The sequence below is a fragment of the Liolophura sinensis genome, chromosome 1, assembly GCF_032854445.1.
Source record: "Liolophura sinensis isolate JHLJ2023 chromosome 1, CUHK_Ljap_v2, whole genome shotgun sequence".
Taxonomy (NCBI): Eukaryota; Metazoa; Mollusca; class Polyplacophora; order Chitonida; family Chitonidae; genus Liolophura; species Liolophura sinensis.
In genome coordinates, this window is record NC_088295.1 from 17,555,461 (window position 1) to 17,568,444 (window position 12,984).

At 40.8% G+C, this 12,984-nt stretch overlaps 1 protein-coding gene across 1 annotated transcript; it reads right to left on the bottom strand.

Annotated features, from left to right (window-relative positions):
• Window positions 1–5,641: 5,641 nt before the first annotated feature.
• LOC135482160 (uncharacterized) lies at window positions 5,642–12,175 on the bottom strand. Its single transcript, XM_064762015.1, has 2 exons — window positions 12,147–12,175; window positions 5,642–8,482 (listed from the first exon to the last, which is right to left on the bottom strand). The coding sequence occupies exon 2, from the start codon at window positions 8,350–8,352 to the stop codon at window positions 7,369–7,371; it is 984 nt and encodes a 327-aa protein (XP_064618085.1). The 5' UTR covers window positions 8,353–8,482; window positions 12,147–12,175; the 3' UTR covers window positions 5,642–7,368.
• Window positions 12,176–12,984: the final 809 nt, after the last annotated feature.

Consider the following 12,984-nt stretch of genomic DNA (forward strand, 5'->3'; position numbering starts at 1 on the left):
TGTCCTGGACTGTGCAACTTGTTCTAGGCTTGGTGTAAACCTTGTCCTGGACTGTGCAACTTGTTCTAGGCTAAGTGTAAACCTTGTCCTGGACTGTGCAACTTGTTTTAGGCTTGGTGTAAACATTGTCCTGGACTGAGCAACTTGTTCTAGGCTCAATGTAAACCTTGTCCTGGACTGTGCAACTTGTTCTAGGCTTGGTGTAAACCTTGTCCTGGACTGTGCAACTTGTTCTTAGCTCAGTGTAAACCTTGACCTGGATTGTGCATTCTTGTTCTAGGCTAAGTGTAAACCTTGTCCTGGACTGTGCCACTTGTTCTAGGCTCAGTGTAAACCTTATTTAATGCTGAACGTGAAGTTAAGTCTAGTTTGCAGGCTAGCTAATTACCATTCAAAGATGTACAACTAAGGAAAACTCTAGAATCTGAATAAACTTTTATTCCAAGCTGGACAACCATGACAAACTTTCTTCTGCTCCACACTCTGTAACTACAAGTATACAATTCCTTGTTCTACAACCAAGGTAAAATTACTTAAAACTGCAATGAAACCAAAAATGTCCTATGCTCTGGCATTCCTTCAACTTATTCCTTGAACTGTGCAGCTTAGCAAACATTTGTCAAGGCTCTGTACTGTAGAAATCCACTGGTAAATTATTTCAATCAAGGTAGCTTTACTTAGACTGTGTTACTTACAGATACCTTATTTTGGAAGATAAGGCTCTGGGACTGTTATAAGCATTGACTTTGGCTTTGTCATTGAGAAAACGTTATTTCATTGGCATTGAAAAATGTATTTTTTGAGGAAATAAAATTGAGGTGAAGATCAATAGAAGCAATGTCACGGCGATGAATGGCATTTCAGGTTATGTGTATGTTATACAGAATCACCTATATTTTTCAGTGAGTGATCAGTCATAGTGAGACAGGTATGCTGACGACAGATCTACCAGTGAGTCATCTCCAAAACTACCCAATCATCCAACCGTTGCTGTTCTAGAAATAACCATGCCGCTGTGGAATGTGGCCACAATTAATATATATGGTTCTGATGTACATCTATGTGAACTCTACGGTGGACAGGGACTGGTTGATAACCTCATTGTGATGTTTTATGTACCCTTTGTATCTGTTTGTTATACTAGTCACAGATGACCTTGTAACCTATGGTTAGATGAGTAACAACATTGCCTTTCCAGTATATTGACTTATGAAAACGACAAACCTGTCAGTTTTCAAACTAGGGGAACATGGGATAAACAGTAACGAATGCGTTGCACCGTGAAAGATATAGCGGTCATGTGAGATGACCTTGAAAACGCTGGAAGTGCCCCGAGACCCGACCTTAGAGAAGTGATGCTATTTTCGTGTATACAAAATCGACTTCAGACTCGCTGGTGAAGCTTAAGCCAATGTTAATTGTTATGGTCTTTGTCGATTTTCTACAGCAATAGTTGGTATTATGTGTGGGGCCTGCGCATGGCCTCTTTCGCTCAAGTATCCATTTGTCTCCATCTCCATGGATGCGTTTCCTCAGTATCTTTCACTTGTATGGGTATCATTTATCTCGATCGCATGATGACGTAAGCGTTTTCCTCAATATCTTCCACTTGTATGGAGTTTTCTTCTCATGTCATTTGAGCTCAACGAAGAGTGACATGTAAAACGTTCAGATGAATTAATGATTGTTGTCTTCATTATGTGTTAACAAGTTTGTCTCACTTGGGCCCGTTTGACAAAGCGCATCTAACGTTATGTGCACGTTTCTTCCATGGCAACCAGTATTATTGGTATTACGTCGCCATGGTAGTTACATGAACCTGGACGCGCGCTTTGTGAAACAAGCCCCCAGTTCGCTGACACTATCAGATGCTTTGACAGTGAGGTCGCTCCTCCCAACTCTCGTTGTTTCGTCTCCGGTTTTAAGTGAAGAAGTTTGTCAGGTACTGGCGAAGGTCGGTGGTTTACTTCGTTCTCAATCCCTGATCCCACCACCCATAAACCTCACCGTCGTAATATACACCTGACAAAATCACACTCAATCAATCAACCTGTCCAGCCATGTCTGGGCTAACTTCAGTTGTTTTGCACGAGCTTTATTAGGCCTATAGCTTTCATTTCCTCAAAGGCCATGATTATCACATTGTCAATTTCACTATATTTACTATAAATAGATATTTGTTTATTTGCATGCGCGTTTTTAATTTTTGGTAGATACATAGATACAGATATTATGATATGTAGTGCCTTTCTGTGGTTGGTATTATAACCACATTGCCAATCTACTATTCACTTGAATTCGTGCCTGTACTCAGTGTTTTACATATACTCCCTGAAATGTAGCATATGCAAATGCTGTGAACTGCCTTCGATATTACCAGCACATGTAGACTTATATTTGAATAAACACCACACAAAGCAAGTGGCACGGCACTTTCCGCCACTTTCAAAATGTAAAAAAATGCAGTCTGCGCTACTGGTGCACGAATCCCCTCACTGAGGATAGATAATATGTGAGTTAATGCAAATACCTAATCGAGTACCTGGTCGGAACTTGCAGGAAATGTTTACTTTTAGTTATTCAATATGTCACGCACATGCTAGATGAAAGAATGTCAGTGTCCTGACGAATTGCGCGAGTGATGACTAAGATAGAACTGCATGTATGTGGGCCTGCAGGCATCCTACTCCAGATATTGACGACGCTATATGTTGTTAATCCTGTGTTATATGGTTGTGCAGGACGGTCTCGTCGAGTAACCTTTGATAAGGAGCAGACGCGTCTGGGATTTGGCCTGGGCACAGCACGCCTCGTAACTTGCTATGCGTCATCCGTTATGCGCTGATAAGTCGATATCTATACCTGTCAAATAGCCGGAGCGTGTGAAGACCTTGATGTTCATTTGATGAAATAAAGTCGAGCGAGGTGCATTTTGTGATACACGATCCGAATGGATGCGGTCAACAGAATTCCGCCATGTCATTATTATCTGTACAACAATTAACAATGTTCACCTGGCAAAGTAGAAAATTAACTGCCTATAACGCTGATAACTGCCAGATAATCTGATACTGTGTATCATGAAGCCACAAGCATTTGCACGGCGCGTGTGTGGCTTAACAGCATTTTGTTTCGACGACGTGAAAAAAGCCAAAAGAGCCATAGAACATTAACGACGGAATTTTCTCACCTACTAAAGTCAGTAATAAAATTAAAAACATTGTGTTGTTCAGAAAAGGGTTCACCATGTTGATATGACTACATGGACGCTATAGCTGCTACTTTGCGCACAATACAAATGAGCATGCAGGGCTGCAGGGTGTGATCTAACCTACAGGGTCTATCCAGACAAGAAAGAACTGTGAACGCACCTAGACATGGTGGCTCATGCATAGGCACATGAAATAATGCCAACATTTACGATAACCCCCAGGTAAAATATGCACGTCTGAATCAAACGGGTGATTTAGGTGGTTTTGCGAGAAGTGTGGAACGGTTCAGGTATGTACTTGACAGGGGTTCACTTCTGACCTCGGCTGATGAAACTGGCTACCGCAGTAAAGGTGAAAAGTTCAGCATTTAACGACAATTAATGAATTCCAATCAGTCGTAGAAGCAGACGAACTGTTTAAGCGTAATCATTACCACGATGCTCTTGTTTCCCCTGTAGCTGACAGGTTGCTTGTTTGTTTGGAGTTCAACGTTCCTGGAATTCATCATTTTTCCTGTCACACTTCACCAATTTTTTCCATTGTCAAGGCATTCCCTGTAGTGTTTTTCGCCAAGCGGTATGTTCATGCATTGATTCTACTTTGGGGGTTCCTGAAAAGATGTCAGGATTTCAAAGCGACAGGAAAGTTAAAGCTGCTTGATTCTACAAGCTACCGCGTGTAAAGTTAATATTAACTTGCATATGTCTAGCATGCTTCGCCAAGTTGGTTACGATCAATTTTGTATTCCACGGAACAGAGATTGAACGTGTTGCTTTTCATCATACAACCTGTTTCAACAGTGAATAATGCATTTTCGTTCTTACTTTCCTTAATTTAAGTTGCATGAACCAATTGTTTACTTCATAAAGTTTCAGACTGTGTATTCTGAACAGAAATGGGTTTATATGCACTGTAGGTGGCTTTCGTATTTCTGGCATGTATGATGTGTATTTTCCAATGCTGTGAATGATATTGCTTTGAACCAGGCGGACTGGAACACGGCGGACTGTACTGCAGGTCTAGCTTTACATACCTGTAGGTCAACCACGTCTATAAGCTTGCATTCACTGAAACCATCCATTCAAAGGCCCGGAGCTGAAAGACGTCAGCTATCAGGCCTTTTATGCATTGTTACATTTATTGCCAGTTTATTTTCCTGAGGCGGAAAAGCCAGTCTAAGCCGAACATTTTGTATGTATGTGGATTGCCAGCCGATGTATTTATGATATGATGCCAGTCTGAATGATACATATTGAAGTATATGATTTATAATGTGTGTAAATTATGATGACACCCAGTAGCAGGCTGCGTTGATGTATATGGTGTCAGGGTATTTTAATGATAGGACCGAGTCAATAAAACTTTATTTGTCAAAAATGATGCACGATATCGGGATATGCGTGCTTTTGATTTCTGATTGTTGTTTTACGCCATATTCAAGAATATTTCAATAATATACTATGCCGGTCAGTTTAATGGGTGAAGGAAACCGAAGTATGTTGGGATTAACCACCATCCTTTGTTAAGATACTGACGAAGGTTTTTTTATGTGTGATACACACACCATATTGGTGGAAGTCAAGTGGTGTTGTAACGAAGGTTACAGTGTACAAACGGCCCAACAAGGGTAGCCCACTGCTCATTGTCACCAAAGCTCCACAAACAGTGAGAATTTGGGAATCCACAAATTCCCTGCTAAAGGCTAGGTTTGAACCTACTCCCCGTGTGTTCTATCAACTGAAAGGCCGGAACCTTCAGCCACTAGACCATGCATGACCTGTTTCTGGTTATATGCCGACATAAGATATCATTATATACATACTGATGCATATATCGTGACCTCCGTCGCCGAGGTGGTTAGCGTGCCAGCGCAGCGCAATGACTATGGAGCTTCTTACCAGTGCGATCGTTGTGAATTCAAGTCTAGCTCATGCTGACTTGCCCACAGGTTGTACGTGGAAAGATCTGTCATCAACCTGCGGATGGTCATAGGTGTCCTCCCGCCATATAATGCTGACCGCCGTCGTATAAGTGAAATATTCGGGGTAAAACACTAATGAAATAAATAAATAATGATGTGTATATGTCAAGACACTTCTGATGGGGATCGTTTAACAAATCGTGATATCGTGATAGAATGACTGATGTAACCTTTACAAGTACATCGATGTACACACATGTATCAGAACTATCTGATATATGTGATATTACTCAAACCTGTAGTATATGCAAACGATCTTTTACATCAGTGTGTATTTACCTTTAAGCACAAGTGTACAAGTGTCGCAGGTAAAAGACCCCTTGACACCATCTGACAATGTTAAAGAATTTATTATTCATTCGAATGCTTTTTATCGCTGTGGTCCAGACTTTTTCACGTATACGACAACGATTAGCTTTATGAATGGGGGAGACGGGAGGGTCCTTTGCCATATAGCCTACCATGCAGACAAACCTTCTGATTTAAAGCCTGAGCTGCACCAACAAGAGCTGGACATGAATCTGCGACCCTATTAGCCAACAGACTGCGGCGCGAGTTTGTTTTGTAGATTCGCTTTCTGTGTGAGACTAAGAATATTTGATAAAGGTTGGTTTACATTATTTCACATGACACATTCCAGGAGGGGATTTTACTTTTTCTTTGAACAATAATAGTGAGTGTTTGAATGCACATCGACACGTCGTATGCCTACGGGAAAAAACGCAATTCCAACCCACACACTTTTATTTCACGCCAAATTAACTTGAAGAATCAGGCACTCTTGATAAATCTTGCTACAACAATAATTCGACAGCTCATTTGAAATGTGTTCATACAAAAATAATCTGCAAAGCCAAAGACAATCTTCAAAGCACATGTGAGAGCATGCATATAATTTGTGGTCGAGTGAGACAGTGTTTTCCTTATTACACACAGGAGGACTGAGGATTATTGAGAAGGTCTTATCTTTCCTTTCAGGTCATACGAAATGTAGGCCATACATAGTGTAAATCAAGAGGTACATGTACGAATCGTTCTAACAGACAGATGGACAGAACATCATGACCTTGTCCAACATGACCTGTCATACATCTACAAAATGGGCAAAAAGTCCTTTGCATGCTGTATATAACAGACGTATCCCTTACCAATGCACTCACTCATTTTCCACACGAATTAAGAGTCACGAAGAAGCTACAGCACTCGTTTAAGATTTTAGTCATTCGCATTCGATATATAATACGAAGCTAAGGAGAAACAAGATCTTTTCTCGTTTAGTAACGCTATTTTCTAAATGGTTACCTATCAAGCATATATATACAGGTATACATATATGTGCTTAAAATATACACCAAAGGTACAAAACATAATATCGTTGAACTTTGAGCATATGTTCAATTTCACTGCCTTAAGGAAGATGGAAAAAGTGTGTTTTGAGAAAAACACCCACAACAGGGTTATAAAATATCCACACGCATGACACTTCAAAATATGACGACAATATATATATAAAAAAATTCACAAATGGTTTGCAAAGGTGCTGATTTGAAACCTATGCAGTGGGGGTTATACTATTTGTATGTACCAGAGAGTTACACATTGATTAGGGTTTGCTTGGTGCAAATTTTCCCTCTTCACCAGTCTTAACTTGATTGCACGTGAAGGATCAGATGCTATTTAACAAGATATATTTTATCAGGGTTTTTTTTTTATTTACTGCGTGCAAATCCAAATGATAAGACGAATCATTGTAACGTCGCTTCACCAAATCTGGTCTTTTTAGACTTGTCAGTGAGGATAACTGTTTGTCTGTATCATGCAGTGAATTTCTTATTGGCAGCAGAGACTAATTTCGGTACTTCTAAAGATCTAAATTGCTACAACGCTCAATATTCTAGCGTCTATCTGCTGAACACATCTGAGCAAGTCTGGCAGATCACCGTTCATGTCTTTTCCTTACGCTGATGTCAGCAGAACTACATCATTCAGCTGTGTTCCACGCATAAATTCTCACCACTGTACATGGTTTATCCCAGTATGGAATATTCCAGCTACCTCTATCTCACCCATATTCCGCCGCGTAACCATGAACACTTGACACGTGGTGTTCCTAAGGGACAATCAGGATTTTTCTTGGATGGAACAGGGTTGCGACCGTTGACTTATTGTCCAATCTCAGGCCTCTTGCTCCACATCGTTCGACTTGAGTGGCATTGCGGCAGGTTCCGGTTCAGTCTCGATGTCCACAATTTCCGGTTGTCCACGGCAAGGCAAACAGAAGATTCTCCTGTAGCAAGGAACAACGGTCAAACACAAGGTGGGCGCTAGGACGAAGTCAGACTGCGCAATAGTCACCAAAACATTGTAGATGATGCGGATGTGAGACCAGGGCATAAAATCCAGCCAGGACGTCGCTTGGACGTAGTCAAAGAGAATGAGAGCCAAACGGCTGACGACGAAGACGTTAATGATGATGAATAGGACCATGCCCTCACAGTTCTCTCGCTCGCGGATGAAGATGTTGATGTTCTTGGAACGACGTACGTACAAGAAGGCCCAGACGATTAGCAAGATGACGGAGAGCATGGCCGGCAGCCAATACAGGAAGATGGAGCCCAAGGCAACGCCAACAGACACGTTCGTCAATTGGCAGTATTTATGGCCATTGATAGTGTTGAGCTTGGATGCGCCGATATAAGGCGTGGCCAGAACCAGGAAGAGGATCCAGACGGCAGTCGCTAAGACGACTGGGTAGACGATACGTAGCCAAGCCCTAGATTTAAACAGGGTTAGATACCGACGGCTGAAGAAAGCGACAACGCAGGCGATGGGCATGTGATAGAGACGGACCAGGAGAACAGCTTGCAGTACAAAGTAGTGATATCGACACCAAAAGTCCGGAAACACCCATGTGCCTCTACTCATAAAAATTATTTCCAAGATAAAGGTGAGCACCGTGACAAAGTTGGCGACAGCCCAACTGGCGATGAAGATGTAGAAAGGAACTCGGAGAAGCCTCTGACAGTAAGTGGCAATGACTAACAAAATGCTGGCGATGGCGCCCAGAACCACGATGATGATGTTGATAATCCCGGATATTTGCCCTCCGACGCTATCATCGGACGGGAAGACCGTGCCGTTTGAAACGTTGTAGGACATTGTAGTTAACAAACTGAACAATGGAATATGTTCTTATTCTCCTCAGAGTTTCTTGCGCAAGTCTGTGTGAATCTGACTTGTAAGGGTCTCTGACAGCTTTACTTCTCTGCAGCACGTTTCACGTGGTATCCTATAAAATAAACCAAAGTAATTACCACTCAGCTATAGCCATGATATTAATTCACTCGGTGCTCCAAACAGATATGATGTCATTAAGAAACGGTTCAACATATCACTGCAAATCTCAAAAATGGCGTTAGTTAACGAAGACGCAGACAATTAGTTCGTAGCAATAGGATAGGCTATTGTCATTCACGAAAACCTCTCAAAGTGAAAAATTTTAAATCTGAAAAGGTCATTATTACAACAGAGTGACGTCTTGGTGAAGAAACACGCCGCTGCTTTACGGGAAAACAGGGCTACTTAATCTCTGGCCATCCAGTAGAAAATGTCATTTTTTGCAAATAGGTTACACTCAAACTCATTAGAAGACTGATCCAGTCTTGTTTAATTAGTTTTCTATATTCTATATACCACCTCAAGTTAATATTCGCAGACTGGCCCTACTGTGCCGTAAAGCGACAACGTCACGTCACCGACTACTCTGGTTCCCTTGAATGTGATAAACGCCATTTAACGTCAGGGTGAGGGAACCAGCCAAGTCAACGACAACGTCACGTCACAAAGCTAGGTCACTCCCATGCCCTATTTCAGTGTTCCCTATTTCAGTGTTGTTTCATGAGTCCATGAAATAAGGTCATTTATACGTCAAATAAAATGTTGTAAGACTTATTCCAAATGATCCCATCGAGAGGGATATATATATATATATATATATATATATATATATATATATATATATATATATATATATATATTAATGTAGCCAATTTTGATAGTAGCATTTGGCGACGCGTCTTCTTGACGTGTTTCTCGTTGTGTTTTTTTGCACTGCTTAGCACTGTTGCTTAATTTCCATGTATATTTGGTGTTTTCATGCGTGACTATGTTTCACGTCGCACGTCTATGTGTATCCCTGAGCCTTTGTGCAAACTGTTTATGTTTAGATATTGTTGTGTGAGTGTGTGAATGTTGGTGTGTGAACCCCGTGGCAGATGCCTACAGCCTCATCTGGGATGCCTCAGTATGGCAACGGAGGCCAACACACGTGCCTGCTACCTGTCAGCACTTACTCTAACAGACACGGACTCTACAGAAATGGTCCCTTGACGCATTCCACAAAGTATCTATTGGGATGCCTAGAACGGGAAAATAGAAAGTCTTAAAATAGGCCTAAGAGGGTCTGTTGCAGGCTCTATGCAGATACCCAAGGTGAAGATGCAGGCACTTAGCTACAGTAAATATATTAACGTGTCTGTTCAGTGCATCTAACATGTTTTACTGCCACAGATATGCTGCAGAAAATCGGGAAAAGTTCAGTACCGTACTTTGTTCCTTCAAACCCAAAAGTATAAAAAGTGCCCTAGCTGTACCCACATATAGAGCTAGGTAGTACCGTATATATAATACCAGAAACCTCAAACTATCTGTATGTAAAGATTACTTTGTTCATCCTTACACTATAATTAATATTGTAAATAATGAAAGATCTAGCTGTGTTCACGGCAGAATGGGGTGAATGTAAGGCGTGTTATTGTATCTGGGTATGAGATCATTCTTTCATTTACTATGTTAAGGTTGAGTAACCATCACTAAGTGTTATGACTGCATGAGCGATATGCAGTGGTCTATAGGGTGCTGGCCTGTACACTCAAACCAGACAGAAGCCCGCATGTTTTGGATATTATTGTCTATTATCTCTTATATAAAAATGGAATGGAAAAGAAGTCTTTGCTAAACTTTAAATTTAAAATTCTTTTCTTTCTTTCAAGGCAATCCAATACCCAGCAAGTGAGAGGTATATTTTCCTATTTTGTACCGCCAAAAAGCTTAGCCTCCATTGCAGCCGAAAACTTAACAAAGCCTTTTATTGTACCAATCATGCAAACATGACAACCATACTCAGAGATTTGTGTGCGTCATTATATGACAATGTTTGGCTGGGTATAAACATACGCAGGCCAAAACCACATCGCTGACACATCGACTTTACATACTAAACACATTATAGCTTCATACACTCACAACATTAACATGTTGCCAGTTTTTCTATTAAAAATATCGTTTTATTATTTATGGTTCAGAATATATCGCTCCCGTTTTCTGTATTGAAGCAGTTTGTTTGCTTTCAATATTTTTTCTAAACCAACTTACTGTGAGTTAAACACCCTGGATTTTGTTTTTGAGGCAAGTTGTGAGCACACCTAGGATTTTGCCAGTCGCCGTTACTAAAGGCTGTATGCAAAATAGCTGCAACACCTGACGTGCTTTATGAGGCTCCAGCGGCACAGCCTTCATCATTATTAAACCGTGTATTGTCCGTAAAATAAGGCGACATAAATATAATAGGCACGGGTGGCTTCTGCGCTGGTGAATTATTCTCTGCCTTGATGCGCATCTCTGCCGATCAATTTGACCTGTTATGCGAGCTTAATGTCCGCACGTATGTTAACTGCAGCTTCTGGACTACTGAATTGATTCGGATGACAACATAAACTTTCCCGTGAATATCTGTTTAGCGTTAAACTTCACACCGCTGTATGGAGGGGCGTACGTAGCAGATGGTCCCCGCCAATGAGTCATTCCCACTGACATATATACATGTGAACAGCTCTTTCTTTCTCCTCATCTGACTGCTTCTAAACGGACGCTTCCTCTTTTCAATAGAAAGACAATTTTCTATAGGACATCCACTTAGCGCTCTCACCCACAAAACAAAATCCAACTCTAAAGCTTGAACAAGTTGACCTTGATTCACCTTTTCTCCATTTATTATTTGTTTTGTAGACGTCAGTCGAAAGGGAAGGAAATAACAGAACAAATAGCCATTGATGTATATGAAGGTCTGGTGCATGGTTCTGGATAAATACATGATATTACGTAAAGAGCTATACGAGTATAAGCAGTCGTGTATTCCCTGGAGGGATATTACAGAAAGAAACTTTTCCATTAACCTGCGCATGCACAATTACACCTATACACAGCAGAAAACTTCATGTTATGGCATGCACGATGACATAAACCGGACGAAGGCACAAATATCATAGTCTGTTTTGTACGTGTACATATATACATGTACATCTGATACAATGTCATGTTTAGAATTTTACAACCAATCACGAAAAATCTGTCGCGAAAAACAAATGCAAAGAGTAAATGTCTCTACAAGTTGAACACGTATATAACTAAAATATATCCTGCCGCTGAAAAAGAGGTCAGGTTATTAACTCGTGCATACATACCGTTTTCTTTACTAAAGAATAATAGCTTCCCTCTCGCATACAATTTGCTTTTCGTCTGAGCTTGCACATTGTTCAACATTTACCAATAACAGTGAACTGATGCAGGGATTACAATAAAATAAGACAGGATGTGACAACAACAAAAAAATGAATCTACAAACATGGTTATGGTCGAAGTGCTCCCAGCTACAAGAAGTGTGAGAACTGGGACACCTACCTGATGATTCGCACGAATCTAAGGTGCTATATGCATATATCTGCAGTCAGTGTGTACCCTACCCTATCCTACACTCATCACCACTTTTACTTTCTCACTTCCACATTTAAATCAATTACTGCAACAAATATCCTTGCATCTATATCCATAGAATTTACATCGTTTATGACAAGTAAAACTGAAAATTCTATATATATATGCGTTAGATACTTTACCTGGTTACGGGCTGTATCCTCAGCTTTTCCAGACGGTACACTGCAGCTTAGCGCCAGGGCATGTCATTCCCAGCGTACACTATACCGACCTCATCCCGGGCTACCGGCTCACCTTCAACCAATCAGGCAAGCGGAGAGACCAGGGCTGGGCGGGTTTCCAGCTCGCTGCACCCATCATATTCTGACCCGCTTGCAAGTGACACTCCAGCAATTTCGCATCTTCGTGTTCTCTATAGAAATACGTTATCAACCCGCGATTTATATATTAAAAACAGGTCTGTGCTTCTCATTGTATACGAAATACTATAGAATATGCACACTTCAAGTCAGCGCACCGAAATTTTATTTTTGTCCACCCAGGCTTTACGCAGAATGATTTCAATGTGTCGTTCTGCCCACGCATATTACACAGTTCAAGTGGCTTTCATTAAATCTGTTATGTTTGATTAATGTGTAGAACCGCGACTTTTTTTTAAGTCTTCATTTGAAAGGTTGGTTGTATGTGAAACTTCGTCCTTGTTTATATACAGTTGCTCCAGGGGCAGCAGTATTTGTAGAGATACTATAAAGTCTGCAAGGGTATTTTACAAACGCGATAAATTTTGTCAAGATTTTTGTTCTTTATTTTGGCACTCCAAAGTGTGCCTGTCATCTACATGAAGTGACAGCGTGGGTGCATTATAATAGGCCATATAAGTGGGACACTTAGCGTCATGACGCCATACCCCGGGGACCATACTATATAACCTTATACGATCACAGATAAAAAAATCTTTTAACAAGGGATGCGTCAGTTTGTTAGCATATTACGAATTGATAGGGAAAAAAAGACATGACA

Bases quoted from the DNA above. Each gene is read 5' to 3' on its own strand.
- LOC135482160 (XM_064762015.1), bottom strand. From the start codon at position 8,352: ATGTCCTACAACGTTTCAAACGGCACGGTCTTCCCGTCCGATGATAGC.